This window comes from Eriocheir sinensis, chromosome 32, assembly GCF_024679095.1.
Source record: "Eriocheir sinensis breed Jianghai 21 chromosome 32, ASM2467909v1, whole genome shotgun sequence".
In the NCBI taxonomy this organism is placed as follows: Eukaryota; Metazoa; Arthropoda; class Malacostraca; order Decapoda; family Varunidae; genus Eriocheir; species Eriocheir sinensis.
In genome coordinates, this window is record NC_066540.1 from 5,063,200 (window position 1) to 5,086,717 (window position 23,518).

The 23,518-nt window shown below is 42.2% G+C and overlaps 1 protein-coding gene across 1 annotated transcript in view; it reads left to right on the forward strand.

Annotated features, from left to right (window-relative positions):
* Positions 1-495: 495 nt before the first annotated feature.
* The window catches only part of LOC127006079 (seipin-like), a 41,799-nt gene continuing 18,776 nt past the window's right edge, over positions 496-23,518 (forward strand). Inside the window, exons 1-4 of the mRNA XM_050875577.1 lie at positions 496-748; positions 3,311-3,380; positions 3,946-4,064; positions 18,448-18,520. Coding sequence (XP_050731534.1) covers positions 593-748; positions 3,311-3,380; positions 3,946-4,064; positions 18,448-18,520 — 418 coding nt within the window. The 5' untranslated portion in view covers positions 496-592. The remainder of the gene's footprint in view (positions 749-3,310; positions 3,381-3,945; positions 4,065-18,447; positions 18,521-23,518) is intronic.

Here is a 23,518-nt window from a genome sequence, read left to right on the forward strand (position 1 = left end):
TGTAGATATGGAGACGGGACTATTAGAACTTAGCTCGGGCTCAGTAGACTACAAATAGGTAAATAGTCCACACGCATGCACACACACAGTGGAGTAAGGCTCTGCCCTGTTAGGCTCTGACCTGGCTGGCTGAGGTTCAAGTCCCACTCAGACTGAGATTTTTTCACTGATACAGAGTGGCTACTGTCCCCTCTTGAACTAGAGGGATTAGAGGGGGGAAGGTCCTAGCAGACTCAGAAATCAACTATAATGAGCTTAGTAATCAGGAGGGTACTTGCTGGCAAGGACAAGTCTAGCTTGTGATCAGGCTGTGGTGAATTATACACATACATACACAGAGGGAGGGTTACCCAGTCTAGAACCTGAAATGAATTCAAAGCTATGTTTTACAGATTGAGACACAGAGACAGGTACCCATAAGCTTAGCTCATTTCCTGTATATCACAGCATATTGGTAAATACACATACATCAACCTCCACCCTATCTCATTTTATCCCTTCTATCCCACAGCTAGTCCCCGTGTCTGAGGTACATATCGAGTTGGCATCACGGCATGTTGAGCTTTACTCAGCTCAGCTTCGCATACATGCCATGTTCTCGGGTCTGCGTTACTTCATGTTCTACTACCCACTAAGTGCAGCATCTGTTGGGATTGGCATTTGTATGGTTTTCCTGTCAACTGTGGTCATCCTAAGTTGGTACCAGTTCTCTGCCCCTTCCACACTGTCTCCTATGCAACCAATGATGGTAAGGAATTGATTGCATTATAGCCTATGTTTGAGGTATATACATCATTTCATGCTTAAACTTATGTAAAAGTAACTATTCTATTAATAAGCCAAGGTTTGGGAGGGGTCAACTTTCACATGGACACTACTTTCCTTAGGAAGTTACTACCACCAATAATGATAATAATAACAAAATTTAATGATAATAAAAATACTAGTCTTACTACTACTACTACCACTACTACTACTACTACTACTACTACTACATTTACTACTACTACTACTACTACTACTACTTGTACTACTACTACTACAACTACTACTACTACTGCTGCTACTACTACTACTACTACTACTACTACTACTACTACTACTACTACTACTACTACAACTACTTTGTACTTCCAATAATGATAATAATGATAATAAATATACCTACTACTACTGCTATACTACTACTACTACTATTACTTTTTTTTTATTTCTAATGTTTTATTATATTTTTTACTATTCTCTGATATTTTGTACTTAGTTTACCATATTATATGCTTTTTATCATATTTTATTTTAATATCTGCTGTGCACATATTACTAATAAGAAATAGCCATTGTAACAATGGCAAAAAGTCTGATTCTGATACTACTACTACTACTTCTGTTACTATATTACTTTAACTACCAATGATAATGATGAAAATATAAAAAAATAATTTAGTAATGGGTGTAATAATAATGAGAAAAAGAAGGTTGACACTACCACTGCCAATACCACTATTACATTTTGTACTGCTGCTATTTTTGTTTCTGCTGTTGTTTTCACCAATACTATTTCTTCTACTGGTATTGCTTTTACAGGGGTTGAATCTCTCTCACTCAAACAAATCGCAGCTTTGGTGTTGTGGGGTTAACTTTTACATGAGTTCACATGGTACTCTTTGTGTCCTGGTGAAGCGTCAATGTGAGTTTTGACAGGGATGTTTGCAGCCTATGCCAGTCTCAAGAAGGCATATGTTTCAGTGCAGCGTGAGGCACTCTGGGATCTCCTGCAGCTTAGAGGGATTCCTGCAAAGACTTTTAGCCTGTATTATGGGACTGAGAATGTTGTGAAGTGTAGGGGGAGGCTTGTCAAGCTTCTTTTCTATGAACGTGGGAGTGAGGCAGTTCTGTGTCCTTGCCCTAATGCTTTGCAGCACTTGTTTGGACTGGATACTAGGCAGAGTTGTGGGCCAGAGTCATTGTGGAACATCTATTGACAATCAGTTTAGGCAGTGGCTGAGTGGTTAGCGTGCGGGCCCTCAATCACCGCATTCTGGCCGACGCGGGTTCAAATCCGCCGCTATCACTTGGGACTTTTCAGTCACCGCCAAGTGGCCTAAGACAACCCACATGCTGTCCTGAAGGCCTCCCATCAACCCAGACTCTAGGAGAACCATCCAAGTAAATCAATAATGAACTCCAGGGGCAGCATGAGCCAAGAATAGATGGCACCACTATAAACACTTGCCAGCGCCATAACGAGCTTGGGCCGACCACCAGACCCCTGAAGAAAGCCTACCGGTCCTATAGGCTGCCACATAAGAAAAAAAAAATACCAGGGTCACCGACTTTGTTTTGCTGATGATTCAGTAATCCTTGTAGAATTGCTGGAGGTTTTGGTGGTGGCTCTCAAGGCACTGCATGAGGAGGACCCCTTTGGACTTCAGGTGTCCTGAGCCAAGACCATGGTGCAGGTGTTTGGAGGCTTGCTAGATGAAACAGTACAGGCTGTTCATGCGTTTGGCAAGGACACAAGATTTCAGAAAATTTCACATACCTTGGTAGCGTAGTTCAGAACAATGGTAAGTCTTGCCAAGAAGTCTTTCAGTGAATTGGCTTGGCCTATAGTGTTATGGACTTGCTCAGCACAAGTATATGGAGTTCTTTATACCTGTGTAGAAGGACAAAGATCTGGAACATCAAGTTACTTGTGCTGCCTGTCTTACTCTATGGCTTGGAGGCATGGACACTAAATAGAGACTTGAAGAGGCAGATTAATGCCTTTGGTGGTAAGCGTCTATGCAGAATCATGGGATATCAGGGAAATGACATTGTGTCAAACTGGCAACTACTATGTGAAACTGATTCAACATATATTACCCTCATAGTCCATCAGTGCCAGCTCCGGCTATACGGGCATGTGGCATGTTACCCATAAGCCGACCCTGCTCATCGGGTTGTTTCTATGAGTGATAGTCCTGAGTGAAGGAGCCCAAGGGGACACCCTCAGAGTTCATGGCTTAAGCAAGTCTAGAGATCTTGCCAGGAGGTACTCAGAATGAGGGGTCCTGCATGGAAACCTGCCCAAAGGGACCCCCAGGCTTGGTGTCATAGGTTGGGTGAGGTGATGTGCCCCCAGGCATATGCCCCCATTGTTTGATTGATTAATTGAAGAAAGAACTACATTACATTATGCACATATGTACTCTCTCTCTCTCTCTCTCTCTCTCTCTCTCTCTCTCTCTCTCTCTCTCTTTGCCATTCATATCAACCACAGCTTGTTTTAATAATGGCATTTATGCTCTGTTGTACTTCCTCTTTCCAGAGTGCAATGTCCTACCCCAACCACACTGCCTCAGTCCTTAATGGCATCAGTGGCCCAGTACCAAGCAAGAGTAAGTTAACCAGATAGTTTATTTCATCTATCTTATCATCAGTCATTATTAGTCCACTGTAGGTCAGACAAAGGTTGTCCCAACATTTTTATGTCTCTGTTTAGTTAGTGTAAAGTAGAGGCTCACAGAATAATTATGAAATACCTAAATTGATTTAAATGTGACTTAGCTTTAGGAAGCAAAGTGCTCAAATTTATGGAAGTTGTATATTTTTTATATCATTGTCTTTGAATCAAGAATAATTATTAATATTAGCACGTTTGTGGATGATAAAAAGGTCAGAAATCTTATTTAATCAGATAAAGATTCTAGAGTAATGCAGGGCAAGCTTGACAGGTTGTGGGGAAGGGGCAGATAGAGTTCAGTGTCAGGAAGTGTAACATTCTGAATGTAGAATGTTATAATCCCTCATGTTCTTTTCCCACCTTCTTTTTTACCTTTAATCTTTCACCTTCTGCTTCCTTCATCATTGATATTCCACCCCTTTTATTTTTTTCTTGACATCATTCTAAACTTATATAACATTTATTCTTCCTTTTTTCATCACCTGTCTGATGGTTAACAGAGTTGGATGAAGACGAGGACATGGAAGTGGAGGTGAGGGGTGTTGCTATGAGTGAACTGGAACCAGAGAACAAATGTACTAAGAACGATGATTTCAAGCCTACTGACCCTCAGAGTAAGGTGAGAGAGAGAGAGAGAGAGAGAGAGAGAGAGAGAGAGAGAGAGAGAGAGAGAGAGAGAGAGAGAGAGAGAGAGAGAGAGAGAGAGAGAGAGAGAGATTTACATAGAAAATCAGACCACACAGACCCCATGGTCCAGACTAGGTGGTCTGTCCTTAAACCTAAGTGATTCTACATTAATCAGACGGCTCCAAAACGATGCACTTCAACTGTAGTTGATATTCAGTTGATGGAAGTGACGGTCGAGCTTGTTTTTGAAGGAGTCAGTCGTGTTCCACTGGACCACTGACGGTGGGAGCTGATCCATTCTCGCACTACAACGTTAGTGAAGAAAAATTTGGTGCAGTCTGAATTTACTTGTCTACATTTGAGTTTTACGCCACTGTTCCTCGTATGCAAAGTGTCATCGATCATAAACAATGTTGATCTGTCTACACTCATGAAACCATTAAGTATTTTAAAACATTCGATCAGTTTTCCTTGGAGGCGACGTTTCTCAAGAGAGAACATGTTAAGGGTGGAAAGCCTTTCTTCGTAGGATTTGTTGCGCAAGGAAGGGATCATTTTTGTTGCCCGACGCTGAATACCTTCTCATTTATCAATGTTCTTTGCATGGTGGGGAGACCAAAACTGTACTGCATATTCCAAGTGGGGTCTGACTAAACTATTGTAGAGTGGAAGTATTACATCTTTATTCTTGAATAAAAAGTTTCTTTCAATGAAGCCCAACATTCTGTTCGCTTTATTTGCTGCATCGATGCATTGCTGTGAGAATCTGAGGTTTGACGCAATTTTGACCCCCAAGTCCTTAACGCATTGAACACTTTTGAGTTTAACGGCGCGCATTTCATAATCAAACTTCTTATTCCTTGTTCCAACTTGAAGGACCTGGCACTTGTCTATGTTAAAGGGCATCTCCCATCTATCAGACCAAGCTGAAATTTTGTGCAAAGCCTCTGGAGACTTTGCCTGTCTTCGTCAGTGTGAACCGAGTTACCAATCTTTGTGTCGTCTGCAAATTTACTAATGCGATTATTGAGTCCGACATCCACATCGTTGATGTAAATAATGAAAAGCACTGGGCCAAGAACCGAGCCCTGAGGGACGCCACTAGTGACCAGTGCCCACTCTGAGTTAAATCTGTCAATCACCACTCTTTGTTGTCTGTTGCTCAACCAATTCGCGATCCATTGGTGTACTTGACCATCAATACCTATTTGCTTTAATTTGTAAAGTAATTCATGATGTGGGACTTTATCAAACGCTTTCTGGAAATCAAGATGGGCTACATCCAATGACTTGGTTACGTCATAAACCGTGAAGAGGTCATTATAAAAGGTTAATAGATTTGATAGGCAGGATCTTTTGTTACGGAAGCCGTGTTGTGAGTCTCCAATTAATGAGTGGCTTTCAAGGTAACTCACAATTTTGTCTCTAATTATCCTCTCAAGTAGCTTACCTACAACCGAAGTTAGACTAATGGGCCTGTAATTACCTGGTACTTTTTTTGTCTCCTTTCTCAAAAATTGGTGTCACGTTAGTCTTTTTCCAATCCGAAGGGACGATGCCTTGTCGCAAAGACATATTGAAAACGGTTGTGAGGGAGGAGAGTATTTCGCTCTTTGTTTCTTTGAGCAGAGTAGGATATACTTTGTCAGGTCCAGGACTTTTATTTGTTTTAAGTGATTTGAGGGCTTTGAGGACTTCATCGGTTGTTATTTCAAAGTTAGGCAATGCATGCTCGGGATTTACATTAGTACTGGTGTTGGCTGTCAGTCACTAGTGCACTGTCACTGCTTGTTAAGGGTCCAATTCCACTTCTGATTGCCTTTCTGTTGTTTATGTAACTGAAGAATGATTTCAGATTATTTTTACAGTTGGCCGCAATAGTTTCTTCATATCTACACCTTGCCTGACATACTAATCTTTTTACTCGTCGGCTGGCATCATGCTAAAGTCTAATGTTTTCGGGTGTGCTTTGCTCTTTCTTTAGCCTTTGAAACAATTTTCTCTCCTTGACTGAGTGTTTAATTTTGCTGTTAAACCAAGGTGGGCTTTTATTAGAGAGAGAGAGAGAGAGAGAGAGAGAGAGAGAGAGAGAGAGAGAGAGAGAGAGAGAGAGAGAGAGAGAGAGAGAGAGAGAGAGACTGACCCTATATACCAGACTAGGTGGTCTGTCCTTAACCCATAAGAGGGAATCCACATAAAAGTACATGAAATCAAAGGTTACTATTTATGGTCAGTCACGTAAATTTACATTTAGTTACTTTCCTGCTTCCTACATACAGTAATACCTTGGTTTAAAAGTTTAATTTGTTCAAAAAATTTTCTTGCACACCAAAACATTCATAAACCAAAGCAAATTTCCCCATTGAAATTAATATGAATCCCATTAATGCATCCCATATCTCAAAAAAATATTTATATAAAAATCATTTTACATGTTATTTTATACAGAATTAAAGTAATTTTACTAATTAAACTCAGTTTATGAGTTTAATTCATTCCAGAATTTTGGTTGTACACCAAAACTATGAAGCCAAAATGAATTTCCCCATTGAAATTAATGTGAATCTCATTAACCCTAGAATAGTAGCGTTGTCGGCCTCACGTGCCTACTAGCGATGTCCAAAATCCCAGACAAATTTTGGGGATAGAAATATACATATAGAAATGGTACAAAGTTTATTTCAAAAAAATTCACTTAGATTAGATGCTATTCTTAACCCTATGAACAATGAAGAAAATGTGTTTAACTGAAACAACGTTATAAAAAATAAAACAAAAAAACGTATCAAAATGACAAAAAATGCTTCATCCTTGTAATCTTTTCACCAGGGCCAGCCACAGTGTGACCTAATGGTAATGACTTGTGCCACACATGAAGTCCAGATGTGCCCCGATATGCTCCAGCCTCTCTAGGCCTTATGCCGCACAGGTTGTTCTGCACCATGCTGAAAATAAAAGGCTCTTTTTTAGAAAGAATAGAAAAAAAATATTATTCCCTTTCCCTTCTCACTGGTGACGCCTGTGGGACCTGTAATGTTAGGATAATTAATATCTGGTGTGAATACAACTATCCTGGAAATCTGAACAGCAGTACAGCAGCAAAACACAACCAGCTATGGCATCTGAATAGCAGTGTGACGGTCTGCTGCCTGTGGGGGCTGTAATGTTGGGCATATGATATATACTTGGAGTGAAGGGCAGCATTTCCCAACCTGGGGGAAATTTTATGATTCCAGGGGGAAATTTAACCTGAAGAAAATATAAAATACTAGCAATTAGTCGATGGAAACGGGGTGTGAGAGGTATTGAGTGATTGATTTGTGCTATTAAGTAAGTAAATATTGTGTTTGGCTACTATTTATTTATATTATTTGTGTTATTAATTAAGTAAATTTCGTGTTTTGGCTACTTTTTTCCTCGTCCACATGAAGGGGGAAATCTGGGTGGTTAAAGTTGATGAAGGGGGAAACGACAGAAAAAAGGTTGGGAAACACTGATCTAGGGTGTCTTGGCAACAGTGCAGCACCAAGACAACCAGCTAGGGCATGTGAGCAGCAGTACTGCACTTTTATATACCTTTACTCTCTCTCTCTCTCTCTCTCTCTCTCTGCCCCCCCCTTCCCCCCCTAACTAACTGCTGTAGACCAAGTACAGTCATCCCTCAAATAGTACGGGGGTTAGGTACCCAGGACCCCCGTACTATTCGAAAATCCGTATAAAATTAGTGCCCCCTTTAGAAACACTCCTGGGCTGTGTTTGAGAGAGGGAATCGGGACTCTCGGAACGTCCCGAGTGCTCTCAAATGCGTGACGCAGCAGCACGAGTTGCCAACTCGGCACATCCGCTGGCTCCCAGCTTTGAGAGGTGGAGCGCCTTTGTGCTGTGAGGACGTCATCAGTAAATATGGCGGCCCAAACAAACACATATAAGAGTTTCCATTGCATTTCACTTCTCTGTGCCACCAAACCACTGCAGCTTCCTTTTCATCTTCTGTTGTAAGGAGTTCATCAGCCAGGACAGCAGGTAATGCATGTTAAATGTTGCCAGGAAGATCAGCTTACGCCATTTTGCTGTGAGTGAGATGCTGTTACCATAGCAATGACGAGGCTTAGTAAAAGGACGGCCTTTACCTGCATTCTTGCAGCACTCTTGGAGCACTGGCGGTTACTGCGGCAAGAATTTCTTTTACACTATGATAGATACAGCGAACACTGCTCTCATTCACGTGGTATGCTCTCCCTACCGCAGTGTAACTCATCCCAAAACATAACTTCTCCTAATTCTGAATTCTTCTGTAAGGTGAACACCTTTCTCGAACATTTTGGGGTACTTTCAGCAAGTGTTCTGGTAGAACAGTGTTGCCAGTCACGCCAGGGCTACTTGGTGCGACAAGCGGGAAATTTAAAAATCCTAAAAAAATTCTTCCATGACAATCTGTATAAAACCGAAACCGTACTATTGGAAACCGTACTATTTGAGGGATGACTGTGTACACAGTACTATGGTTTTATTATTCAATCAATTCCACTGCAGTTGTACACTGCAACAACAAAAAAAAAAACACATACAGTACCCTCTCGAATTTCGCGCTATCCGAGTTTCGCGATCCACGAGTTTCACGGATAGTCCTAAATTCTTACCATCCCGACTTTCATGCATTATCACTCCGAGTTTCGCGCTGCTTTGACACATACGGGTCACGTTTACTTACCATCGGCGTCACGCACGCTACCTTTAAAGGTAGTATCACGCTGGACATTTTCCTCCAAACATTGTGGCTATGGCAAGAGAGAGAGAGAGAGAGAGAGAGAGAGAACGGGTTGTTTTGAAGCCGCATTGAAGGCGGCTGCCTTACGATTGGCTGACAGTTCTGAAAACACGCTTGTGATTTACTGGGAGTCCGATGACATCATCGCCGACGCTCACCCTATCAGCGGCTTCACTGCCTTAAGGCAGTGTCACAATGGCCGTTTTCGTCCAACCGTTGGGGCTACGGGCAACGCCCATGCGCCCAACCGGGAGCGAGTTCACGGTTATCCGTAAGCTGGTGTCACAGTGCATTTTTCTTCCCACCACGTTGGTGCTAATTGTGCCGTTATGGTAATTATGGAATGCCATTGCTGCAGTTAAATGTAAGGAAGAAACAGTTGTGGGTGTGGCATGCCTGTGGTTCCTCCGTGCCAGTTCTCATTGTCACCACTGCGCGTGCGCGGCCATCCCACCCATCTTGACTCAACCATATCAACACAAGGATCAAATAACAACAAACACACACACACACACACACACACATGCACACACCAGACTCATTAGGAACCATTGCAGGTGTTTCTGACAAACAGAAACGACTTCACCATTTCTTGAGTGTGTTAGAACATATTTGGTGAGTGGCTCACATGAACCAAACCTAGCTCTTGGCAAGAAGACAGCAGTTGTCTTTAACACTGCTCTCTTCTTGCCATTGGGTATGTTTGGTTTGTATGAACCACTCACCAAATAAGTTCTAACACACTCTAGGAAATGGCGAAGCCATTTTTGTTTGTGAGAAACATCTGCCATAGTTCATGATGGGTCTGGTGTGTGTGTGCGTGTGTGTGTGTGTGTATTTGTTGTTACTCGATCCACGTGTTTATGTGGTCAGAGTCTACTAGGTGCGTGGGTTGGCCGCTCATGCGCAATGGTGACAATGAGAACTGGCACGGAAGAACCACAGACATGCCACACCCACAACAGCTTCTTCCTTCCATTTAACTGATGCAACAAGTCCATAACTTGAGTAATGGCTGCACAAGCTGCGACAGCCCTTACTTTAGCAGACGCCGCCATGTCGATACAGGGCAAGTGCTTTGTTTACGTTGTGGATGTGGATACAGGCAACCGACCTTGGCCGTGTGTGAAGCACACCAGGAAAAGTTGGATTTGCCAGTTGCCCAAGCTGCCGCCAAAGCGGTGGGAAGAAAAAGGCCCGGTGTGACACCAGGTTACGGACAACTCGCTCCCGGATGGGTGCACGGGCGTTGCCAGTAGCCACAACAGTTAGAGGAAAATGGCCAGTGTGACACTGCCTCAAGGCAGCAAGGCTGCTGACCGGGTGAGCGCTGGCGATGATGTCATCGGACTCCCAGCGAATCACAAGCATGTTTTCAGAGCTCAGCCAATCATAAGGCTTCATCTGTGGCTATAAAACGACCCATTCTCTCTTCCTGTTTCTTCCTTTTTCCAAGGTACGTATTTTAAGATAACGAGTAAAGGAGGAAAAAAAGTGAGCTCCGGGGGCAGCATGAGCCAATTATAATAGTGCCACTATAAACAGTTCCCTGCGCCATGATGGGCTTGGGGCCGACCATCAGACCCAGATGGATAGTCTTCCGGTGCCATAGCCCACATGTAAAAAGGGGGGGGGGGGGACAGATAAGTGCTTTTTCAGTGTTTTCAATACCTCGAGTTTCGCGATCCTCGAGTTTATCGCTAAACCTTTGGAACGAAGCTAGTTCAAAACTCGAGAGGGTACTGTAGTTGGACATGGACACAAATATAAATAAACACTATGTACTAACTAAGAAGGTGCGTACATCACACTTCTTATGGATTGACAAGATAAGCAAGAAACATACACTAAACAAGTAACAAACAAACAGACAACAACAGACAACATATATAAGGAGACACAAGCAATGTACCCTCAGCTGGTGAGTCCTCAGCTGTTCTGCGGGACACGCAAGGAAGGGACCCCAAAAGTAAACACAGTTTATAAGGACTGCTAATATAAAGGGACTAGTTATTTCACCACATTCTTCTCCTCTTAGTTAAGTTCACATGGAGTAATTCTGAAGGTACTTTAGAGGCTGCATTGCTCTCTCAGACTTTCGAAGTGGAGGAGGTGAGGCTGTCTGGTGAGGCACTGTATGTGATTCCTGAGTGGTGTCATTCTGAGGAGTAGTGTCCACATGGGAGATTCCGCGTGCAATCTCCAGGGGAACATTTGCATCCGACACTTCCTCAGAGACCTGAGACTGAGGTACAGGAGGACTAGCATCGGTTGTCATTAGCCATAGGAGCAAGATGTCTTAATGAAACCGTAGTCACCCTACCATCTGAAAGCTTCACATGAGCATACTCAGGGTTCGCCTCTACAATTTCAACCTCATCTACCTAGGGGTCATTCTTGCTGTGTCTTACATGGCATTTCAGGAGAGCAGGCCCTCCTTGGATGAGCCAAGTAGGCAACGTTTGGCCGGTGGTAGACCTTCTACTATGCAGGAAAATGCGTTCAAGAGGAGTAGAGTTCGTGGAAATGCACAACAAAGAGCGGATAGAATGGAGCACACCTGGGAGAACAGTTTCCCACTGAGACACGGCAAAGTTTCTTGTTGTGAGGGCTAATGTTAGAGTCTTCCATATAATTCCATTGTATTTTCAGCTTGGCCATTCCCTTAGGGTTATAAGGTGTATACGACTGGTAGCTACACCTTTCTTCATCAGAAAATCCTTAAGCTCTTCAGACATGAAAGATGTACCTCTGTCAGTGTGGATGTATGCTGGCATACCAAACAAGGCAAACAGTTGCACTAGACATCTGATAACAGTTCTAGTAGTCATATCAGTACAAGGGAAAGCAAAGGGGAACCTTGAAAATTCATCCACAACTTTGAGTATGTTTCTAGATTGAGATGGTAGTGGGCCTTTGAAGTCTAAGTTCAGCCTCGTGAATGGCTGAGTTGCTTTGATCAGCTGTCCAGATTATTTGAAGAACCGTGGTTTGAGCTTCAAACACACTTGGCAAGAGGTGGTAATTTTCTTCACATCTACCAAGCAAGGTAGATTCCATCCTTGGACAAAATGCATCATATGAGATATCCCGGGGTGACATAGGATTTCATGTAGTTCTCTGAGTCTGTCAGTAGTAGTAGCACCACAGATGCGGAGAGAGGATCAGCTGGTATGTTTTCGTTTCCTGGACAGTACACAATATCACAGTGAAAACATGAGAGTTCAACACGCCACCTTGCTATTTTGTCATTCTTTATTTTACTGTTTGATTTAGAATCAAACATAAACTTTACACTGTGCTGGTCAGTAGTGAGCTTGAAATGGTGTCCAATTAAGTAACGTCTCCACTTCCTCAAGGCTTCTTTTTCCACCGAAGAATGTCCTTGTTCGCTGCGAGTGAGAATGCGGGAGAAGAAAGCCACAGGGCGACTATTCTGAGTTAGAGTAGCTACTATCGCATGATCTGAGGCATCCGTTTCCACCGTGAAAGGAGATGAGGGACCTATGGCCATTGCCACAGCACTAGCAATGTCTTTCTTCAAATTCCCAAAAGCTTGCAATGCTTCACTAGATAAAGGAAAACCCTTACCTTGTGAGAGAGGGCAGATTTTCTCTGAAAAATTAGGTATCCATCTTGACTAATGTGCAAGTAACCCCATTGTCTTGCGAAGAGAAGCTGCATCCTTCGGGGGTGAAAGATTCCACAGTGGCTGCAAGCGTTCTGGGTTGGGTTTGATCTCTTCGTCTGTTTCTGAATACCCCAGTAAATTAATGGTTCTGACTTTGAAGTCACACTTGCTGTGGTTTAGAGTCAGGTTGTACTCCTCAGCCACCCTCAAGAACCTCCTTAAATTCTGGTCATGCTCCTCTTCTAGCTGTCTCATCACATACAGTTACATTGTCCACATAAGCAAATGTACCACTTACTTTTTCTTTCTTAACCCTTTCATTGCTAAATGCTTGCAGCAGGCGTTAGGCGTATTTGCTGGTGGCGCTAAACGCCCGCTGCGACCTCCACCCACACTCAAATCTCCTGCGTATGAGAGTGTTCCAACACTAATTCTCACAACACAGGATTGCCAATTGAGTGGATTCTTCACTAAATTTGGTGGAAAATCATATCAGCCCAGCGCGGCAAATCTACAGACGAGTAACTGGTGGATGTTCTTACCCAATATAGCGGCATTTTTGCATAGCTTCACCAATCACCGACTGATTCTTTGACCAAATAGTTGTAAATATTGCAGTTGGCAATGCTCCCTTGCCAGAATCTGAAGAAAAAATATCCGCAGTTCCCTCAATATAGCTGATCATCACGCACGCACCGACGTAAGTGTTAACATTCAACACTCCCTGAACGTGCATGTACATTCGCAAGAGAGGCATACATAACCGACTCCTATAGATCTGGACCTCCTCTTTCCAATGGTGTTTTTGGTTTTTAGCTGTGATGAATAGTTTTTGAGATAAAAAGGTTAAAAGAGACCCCCAATTGGGCTGCCTGACTGCACCAGAGGGGATAGTCGCATCCACACTGCGCGCAAGGAAAGGGTTAAGGATTTCGTCAAGTACTTGTTGAAAAGCTGCTACTCCATTTTTCACTCCATATGGAATGCGATTGAACTCATAAAGTTTGCCCCCAGCTTCAAATGCAGTGTATGGTCTCTCTTCTTCTCTTATGGCAACCTGATGGTATTCACTCTTCAGATCCAAGGTACTAAACACCTTGTACCGTGCAATGTTGTTCACCATCTCGTCAATATTTGGCAAGGGATAAGCATCAAGCTCAGTGAATCGGTTTATAGTTCGAGAATAGTCTATAACCATCCTCCTTTTCTGATTCTCTCCTGACGTCACTAATACTTGAGCCCTCCAAGGAGAATTACTAGACCTTATTATTCCTTCTGACATCATACACTCAGTCTCAGCTTCAATGGACTTCTTGTCACTCAAGGAATATAGTTTTGACTTGTTAGCGACTGGTTTGCACTCTGGCATCAGGTTCTTGAAAAGGAAAAGAAGTGACACCTTAACCCGAGAACGTCGGCAGACCCTTTTTAGGGCTTCCACGAGTCGTGGCTGTGGACCCTAAAAATGGCTCGCCATAAAGCACCTAATTTGAGCTAATTGTAGGCAGTGGTGGCATATCGCAACCCACCATGAATGCCCTAGGTCATTATGGTGGGTGTGATCTTGAGGTGGGCTTTTTTGTCATAGGTGGTGCTGTAAGGTCATGGCAGACTGAATTAGCTATCCATACAGTAATCACTTGTCAAATTCTCTATAGTAGACAACAAGCGACTCGGGTAGATGCCACGCGTCATGAGACTGTTTATTTTGTAAGAAACACCACCCAAAAACAATGGAGTTCAAGTAAAAGTAAATATTTTTAACAGCTTTATGGTTATGAGAGGAGTACTCTGATGTATGTTCCATGCTCTTTTCTTAGTCTCAAAATGCAGTGTAATTTTGTCGTTTCTCGGCCACTTTTCAGCTTTCCCATATCAAATCCCATGGGTTAACAACAGCTAGTGAACTTCTTCAGGGGAGGCCTTTCTCCTCCAAAATCCACTTCCAGAGCAGAATGTTTTCTTAGAAAGTCATGTCCTAGTATCACATCACTACATAAGCTTTGTAACACCTTGAGTTCAACACCTTGATAAGTCTCTCCCTGCAACTCTTAAGTCCACAGAGCACTGACCTAAGATGTTCGAGGAAAGTGATTCATCAGCCATAGAAACATTTCCATGCTCTGGAGACATAATTAGTTTGTTTTGGTCCACTACATTACAACACACAAAGCTTTCAGAACTCACAGTATCAATAAGGGCACTGACAGGACAACCATTTAGCTTTAGAGGCCTTACAGATTTTTCAAGACACCTAGGAGAGGCCCCTATTATAGAAGCTAGCATCACAGCAGAATGTTTTGGGCTAGAAGAGCTGCTTGCTTGTTTCACCGAGCGGCACACTTTAGTATAATGTCCTTGCTTCCTACATTTCAAACACTGCGGGGAGAGAAGAATATTAATGGAGGTGATATACTATCATTATTATCTGTATTATTATTATTATTATTATTATTATTATTATTATTATTATTATTATCAGTATTATCAGTATTATCATCATCATTATTATTATTATTTTATTATTATCATTATTGTCATTTTACTAGTAATAGTAGTATTGTTAGATTACTATTTTGAATATTGCTACTATTATTACTTGGGTCAGAAATTTAGTAGACTATACATGTCCAAAATAAAACTTAAAAATACAAACTTATTGTTGCCCCAAAAGCTCTAGCTTCCTATGGGCTACTTGCACAAGTAATCTATGTTAAAATAAACAATGTTTAAACAAATCGCAAGTATAATAAAATGTTTCAAGTGTCAACGGCGTTAATTTAACGGCACGATAGTAACTATATCAACCGCTCTCTAACAAATGGGCCTTGGTGGGCGGAGTGGTTTTCACACATCGCCACAAGACAGGACAATTGTACACAGTGGTCGGGGCCTATAGGGAACCCCATTATATAGAATTTGTGTCAAGTCAAATGTCCTGCTGTACACCATATATTTCTGCTGTAATGGGTTTGACTGGGAGCCACCCACACACTCTCCGGTAGCCTTGTAACACTGCTGAGTGCTTGGGTAAGTGCTGGCGACAAATTATTTTCACGTTTTGGGTAATGATTTGGCTGCCCAGATATGTCAAATTTTAGTACTGTTTCTCTCATCACCAGCTATTTTGTGAGTTGTAGAATATTCACAATGTAGATAAATCCAATAAGATGATATATATGTGCATAGTAATAATGAGTATGGCCTATATATTTTCATATTATACAAAGAAAACTCATACAATATCTGGAAAGTGAGGGAAAGAATGTGCTGAATTTAGAGCGCCATAAATTTACAACCTTACCTTGTCAACTCCTACGCCTATGCACCACATTGTCCTTCCTGATCTCGTGCCAGCATTATGGTGCGCCGCGAAAGGAAACTAACACAAAACGAGATGGAAGAGTTGTGGAAGAGAAGTGTAAATATACAGTACCCTCTCGAGTTTCGCGCTATCCGAGTTTCGCGATCCTCGAGTTTAGCGCTTAGTCCTAAATTCTTACCATCACAACTTTCGCCCATTACCGCCACGAGTTTCGCGTTGCTTTGACGTGTTCGGGTCACGTCTACCTACTGTCGGAGTCATGCATGGTACCTTAAAAGGCGGTGTCCAACCATTGGGGCTATGGGCAACCGCGGTTGCCCGTATGCCCAACCAGGAGCGAGTTGTTGATTGTCCTTATGAATGGAAAACGGTTGTGAGTACGAGCGTGGGTACGTGGGTACCGAACGGCTGCATGTAAACAAACAGACGACGACAGTGGCTGAGGAGTGAGGAGCAGTGGAAGATGGACCACCAAGAGACTCGTAAAATGGACTGGCTGAGCTGCTTTGCTTACTACTTGATTAACAAGATAAGAGAACACCCCGTGCTGGGGAACCACAGTCCAATCTCAAGTCTGAAAATTGTAGATCTCCTGGTGTTGTTTTCCTTTTCTTCTTCTTTTGACCTGTAATGCATGGCAGCGACGGTGAAAAGTAATAGTGAAAAGCTGCAAAAGGGCATAGAAAAGCAAAATCAGGGAAGAAAAGGACAGAAAAACTCCTAAGTTCAGGGTGAAGTGTATAAGTGCGCACTGTTAAGAAACTAAGGGCCGCTTTCACAGTCACTTTTTTTTTGTTTTGATCGTTACCAATGGCGGCGATCGACACTTAGTATTTCATGAGAAACTGGCCGATGAGGTAATGGCAGCTGCAGACGAAGCGAGAGATGTTGAGAGTAAGTGGTAAGTGCTGGGCTAGGCTAATCCCACAGCCGCCACTTCCCGATCGGCCAGTTTCACATGGAAATATTATAGCTGTGATTGCCGCCATTGGTAACGATCAAAACAAACAAAATGACTGTGAAAGCGGCACTAAGTGCATGTTGTGAAGTATAAAAGTGTGGAGAAGGAGGACCTAAGAAGCGATACAAAGCATTTCAGGTCAAAAGAAGAAGAAGAAGCTCCACTACACTGGCTGGTGTTGCGAGAAATATCTCCCCGATGAAATTAGTCATTCTGCTTTTTTTTTTTTGGTTTTTTTTTTTACGTCTTGGCCTATTGCACCGGTAGGCTTCTTCCCGCCGGATCCTGATGGTCAGTCCAAGGTTTCTTCCCGGTGGGGCCTGATGGTCAGCCCAGCCCGTTCTGGCGCAGGCAAGTGTTTATAGTAGCGCCATCTTGCATTGGCTCATGCTGCCCTCCCGGAGCTCATCTGTAATCCTAGAATCTAGAGTCCGGGTTGATAGGTGGTCTTCTGGATAGCATGTAGGTAGTTTTACGGCGGTGGCTGAAAAATCCCAGCTTGGTGGCACCGGTCGGGGATTGAACTCACGTCCTCCTGAACGTGGGGTCATCTCGCTATCTGTTCAGCCACCGCCTCCCTGTCCACCATGCATGTTCGCCATGGGAATAAACAGCATTAAAAGTATTAATTTGCCTGGTTTTGTTCTAGTCTGTCCGCTTGTGATCTTTGTGAGTGCTGAGGGAAATATGGAAACAGTAAACAAGTTGAACCTCTCTGCGAGCTATTTTGCGGCGGCGGCAGCGGTTTACGTTCAATAGACATTGAAAAGTCAATCGTGATATTAGTGATTTCATGATTTTTAACAGAGAAAGTTAGCAGATTATTTCATAACACACAGAAAACCACCAGAAAAATATAGGTTTGTCCAACTGTCCCACGGGTGACTGTGAGTGACCGCCCTTACTTTAGCAGACGACACCACGTGGATCAGAAGCATGTATTCATAACTGCCAGCCAGTTGTAAGGCAGCCGCCTTCAACTGCGGCTTAAAAACGATCTGTTACTTCTCATTTTCTGCCTATTAACAAGGTACATATTTTGAGATAACAAGGGAGTAAAGTTGAAAAAATTGTGATAACAAGGGAGTAAAGTCGGAAAAAGTCATTATTTCCCATGGGTCGAAACCAATAAGCGCTTTTACATGGATTTCAATACCTCAAGTTTCGTGATCCTCGAGTTTAGCGTCATACCTTCGGAATGAAGCAAGCGCGAAACTCGAGAGGGTACTGTAAAATAATGTGAGAAATTGAAGATAATGTATTACATAACCAATATTACCTTGATAAAAGTGTCACAGGATCATAATATAATACATAAAGGTGTATTGCATGGAAATTATAAAATAAAGTGAACACTAGGCTCAGACAGCAGTAAATTACCAAAGAAAATATCCCCTCCTGTAAATTTTTTTCTAAATAAGCTCTACGGACTTACCCCACCAAAAGCTAACGAGTGGTCACGGATTCAGATATACATATTATAATAAACTATGCGTACTTTATTCATGTTTTACCTTCATTTTATGTTACATTAAGACAGTTTACACAAAAAAACAGGGAATCTAAAATCAGCCGACAGCAGCATGTATCTGAGCTATACATTTGACCGACGCTGTACGAGTTAAATCCAGATCTGTTGATGTGTCTTGGTGACATGTCATTGATTCTCTTATTTTTTGTCACTCATCAGGAAACAAGAGAGACTCCTGACCATGAGAAATCTGATGGTGATGACTTTGAGGTGGTAAACTCCAAAGAAAAGGGTAAGTAGTGATATTTTGTACAGCCTCCTCAACATTATTATTCATTACTAGTCCATTGCAGGACAGAACCCTTTCTCATTCATTCATTCATTCATCTTTAACGCCTGCTCCTAGGAGCTCCCACCAGGGGATGGCCACGGCAGAATAGTTTCCATCTCTCTCTATCCAGACACTCCCTCCTTGCCTGCTCAAAGTTTCTCAAGGATCTTTACCCTCTCCTGACATGCTCCTGCACCCTATCTCTGCATTTCACTGGAGGTCGTCCTCTAACACTCCCTCCCTCTATCTCACTCGCATACACCCTCCTGGTCATCTTACTCTCCTCCAGTGGTGGGCACCGATCACTTTTTTGCTGTTCCGACCCCCGATCATCCGATCAGTTTGGGCAACTGATCCGATTCCGATCATCTGATCATTTTTTAAGTACTGCTGTTCCGATCACCATTCCGATCATCCGATCATTAAAACTTATAAAAAATGCTATTATTTTTTTTAAATAATAATTACAAGAAACACCTATTTTAGGCGTTCTTTAAGTAATAATTTCAAATAAGGACTAACTTCATTATTTGCTTATAAATATCTTTATTTTTACTCTTTCTTTTGGTATATAGGACATGGTAAAGAAAACATGTTATCTAAACTTCTTATTTTAGGCAATTATTTAAGTCTACTCTTTTTAATCATTTTATGAAAGTATGAAAAAGGAATTATGTTCGCTATTTTAACTTTTGTTTGAAGTTGATTTAGGTTTTTGACAAACATTTTTCAACTTTTTAATATTTTATCATCGATATCTAGGAAATATTTTTTACTATTCTATAAAAAAAACGAGTGATAGTGATCACTAATCTCCTATCCTTCCTGATTAAATAGCTTTCTGAATAAAAGATATTGGTCCGTAAATAAATTAGTTACAAGAAGAACATAAGCAATAAGGTTTTGATTTTAAGTGAGCTGGTGTGTCATCTGCCATCCACGTATCCTAAGACATCCCATCCTGAGCTGTGCATGCGCGGAACCCGATGTTTACAAACACAGTGTTGATATCGTAGGTTGTCCAGGCAAGATGGCGGCAAGACTGCATGGCAGCTTTTATGGGAAAATGGCCAATTTCAAGAATGACATAGACCCCATAATTCAGATTACCATTAAATGGAGAGAATCCAAGAAACGTGACCTTCAATCAGAAGAGAGTGTAGGTTATCTTATTTATCACATATACTGACATACAAGGGGTGTAGGTTATCTCATTTATCACATTTAACAACATACAAGGGGTGTAGGTTATCTCATTTATCACATTTACTGACATACAAGGCCTTGGTGCCGGTTATCTCATTTATCACATTTACTGACATACAAGGTTTCAGTTTACCTCATTTATCACATTTACCGACATACAAGGGGTTTAGGTTATCTCATTTTTCACATTTACTGATATACAAGGGTAGGCGGTGGCTGAGTGATTAGCGTGCGGGGTCAGCATTCATCACGCCATGGACAACGTCGATTCAAATCCCCACGCTACCACCTGGGATTTTTTAGTCACCGCCAAGTGGCTTAAGACTACCCACAGGCTGTCCAGAAGACCACCTATCATCCCAGATTCTAAAAGAAACCGCACAAGCGAATCAAAAATGAGTTCCAGGGGGCAGCATGAGCCAAGCATAACTAGCGCCTCTATAAAAATTGTCTGCGCCATGACGGGCTTGGGCCGACCACCAGGCCCCTGAAGAAAGCCTACTGGCGCTATAGGCTGAGATGTAAAAAAAAAAAAAAAAATTACCTCTTTTATCACATTTACCGACATACAAGGGGTGTAGGGTACCTCATTTATCACATTTACCAACATAAAAGGGGTGTAGGGTACCTCATTTATCACATTTACCAACATAAAAGGGGTGTAGGGTACCTCATTTATCACATTTACCAACATTCAAAGGGTGTAGGGTATCTCATTTATCACATTTACTGAGATACAAGGGGTGCAGGTTTTCTCATTTATCACATTTACCGACATACAAGGGGTGTAGGTTATCTCATTTCTCAAATTTATTGACATACAAGGGGTTCGGGTTATCTCATTTATCACATTTACCAACATACAAGGGGTGTAGGTTATCTCATTTATCACATATACCGACATAGAAGGGGTGCAGGTTATCTCATTTATCACATTTACCAATATACAAGGGGTGTATGTTATCTCATTTATCACATATACCAACATACAAGAGGTGCAGGTAATCTCATTTATCACATTTACCGACGTACAAGGGGTGCAGGTTATCTCATTTATCACATTTACCGACATACAAGGGGTCCAGGTTATCTCATTTATCACATATACCGACATACAAGGGGTGCAGCTTATCTCATTTACCAACATACAAGAGGTGTAGGTTATCTCATTTATCACATTTACCGACATACAAGGGGTGCAGGTTATCTCATTTATCACATTTACCGACATACAAGAGGTGTAGGTTATCTCATTTATCACATTTACCGACATACAAGGGGTGCAGGTTATCTCATTTATCACATATACCGACATACAAGGGGTGCAGCTTATCTCATTTACCAACATACAAGAGGTGTAGGTTATCTCATTTATCACATATACCGGCATGCAAAGGGTGCAGGTTATCTCATTTATCACATTTACCGACATACAAGGGGTGTAGGTTATCTCATTTATCACATATACCGACATACAAGGGGTGCAGGTTATCTCATTTATCACATTTACCGACATATAGGGGTGTAGGGTACCTCATTTATCACATTTACCGACATACAAGGGGTGCAGGTTATCTCATTTATCATATTTACCGACATACAAGGGGTGCAGGTTATCTCATTTATCATATTTACCGACATACAAGGGGAGCAGGTTATCTCATTTATCACATTTACCAACATACAAGGGGAGCAGGTTATCTCATTTATCACATATACCAACATACAAGGGGTGCAGGTTATCTCATTTATCACATATACCAACATACAAGGGGTGTAGGTTATCTCATTTATCACATATACCAACATACAAGGGGAGCAGGTTATCTCATTTATCATATTTACCGACATACAAGGGGTGCAGGTTATCTCATTTATCACATATACCAACATACAAGGGGTGCAGCTTATCTCATTTACCAACATACAAGAGGTGTAGGTTATCTCATTTATCACATATACCGGCATGCAAAGGGTGCAGGTTATCTCATTTATCACATATACCGACGTACAAGGGGTGTAGGTTGTCTCATTTATCACATTTACCGACGTACAAGGGGTGTAGGTTATCTCATTTATCACATTTACCGACATACAAGGGGTGTAGGTTATCTCATTTATCACATATACCGACATACAAGGGGTGCAGGTTATCTCATTTATCATATTTACCGACATACAAGGGGTGCAGGTTATCTCATTTATCACATATACCAACATACAAGGGGAGCAGGTTATCTTATTTATCATATTTACCGACATACAAGGGGTGCAGGTTATCTCATTTATCACATATACCGACATACAAGGGGTGCAGGTTATCTCATTTATCACATTTACCGACATACAAGGGGTGTAGGTTATCTCATTTATCACATATACCGACATACAAGGGGTGCAGGTTATCTCATTTATCATATTTACCGACATACAAGGGGTGTAGGTTGTCTCATTTATCACATATACCAACATACAAGGGGAGCAGGTTATCTCATTTATCACATATACCGACATACAAGGGGAGCAGGTCATCTCATTTATCACATTGACCGACATACCTCATTTACTGACATACAAAGGGTGCAGGAAGAAACTATCATATTTCAAGCAATTTTCAATTTCAAAACGTACGTCAACATTTACTTTTAAAAAGAAAAAAAAAAACTCACGTGGGACATATCACGATAGGCAGTCGACAAAGACATGGTACCATGTCGCAGTTCATCCACCCTTTGTTTGTAAACAAATCCCGCGCATGTCTTAGGATACGTGGATGGCAGATGACACCACACCGGGTAGGACACGTAGCAATGGGTTTAAGTTGGATAAGTTCAGGGTCAACAAAGACATAGGCAAGAATTGGTTTACCAACAGTGGTGGATGAGTGGAACAGACGTAGAAGTCATGTGGTGAGCGCCAACACGATAGATACATTCAAGAAGAGGTTAGACAAGTTCTTGGATGGGAGGGGTATGGGGCGTTAGTTTGGTGCCATGGTCTGGGCGGCATGTTGCGCTGTCTCACGAGACCTCCTTCCTCCTCCTCCTCTTGTTGCGGGGGGAGCCTGACGGGCGGGTGGGGGGGAGTTTGAAGGAAGGCAAAGCCCTCCCCCCGGTTAAGAAGGTGGGGGGTCGAGGTGGAGCAAAGCCCCCCCTTTTAGCTTAGGTCTTGTTGGTTTCCCGAAAAGGAACTGACGCTGCCGCCATTAGAGGGTGGTAGCACTGCAGCAGAAAATACATAACTGACAACTGGGTCAGGCCACTCGGTTACTGGAGTGGGCAGAAGCCCACTACTGCAGCCCACACCACACTGTCATGGCGTCGTGTAACAAGTCCCGCCAAGCAAATAAAGCGACTTTGCGCCTGCGCGTCTCGTTCACAATACCTTACCAGGATTAAATAAATGTACGATCAATAATTATCGCTCAATTTTATAAATAAAGACGCTTATTAAAGTAACTATTTAGCAACATGTCTAAAAATAATTGTAAGAAGTCTGCAGTCATTTGTTGCCATGACAACATTGACCACTTTCTTTTCTGTGATCGGAGATCGGAAGTTAGTTTGTGAAGTTCTGATCTCCACAGTCCGATTACCTTTTACAAAGATGATCCAATCTTTGCATTCCGATCGCCAGTTGCTGTTCCGATCAGATCGGACGATCGGACTGATGATCGGAAGTGCCCAGCTCTGCTCTCCTCCATTCGCTCCATGTGGCCAAACCACTTTAAGGTCTGTCGCTTCACTTCTTGCA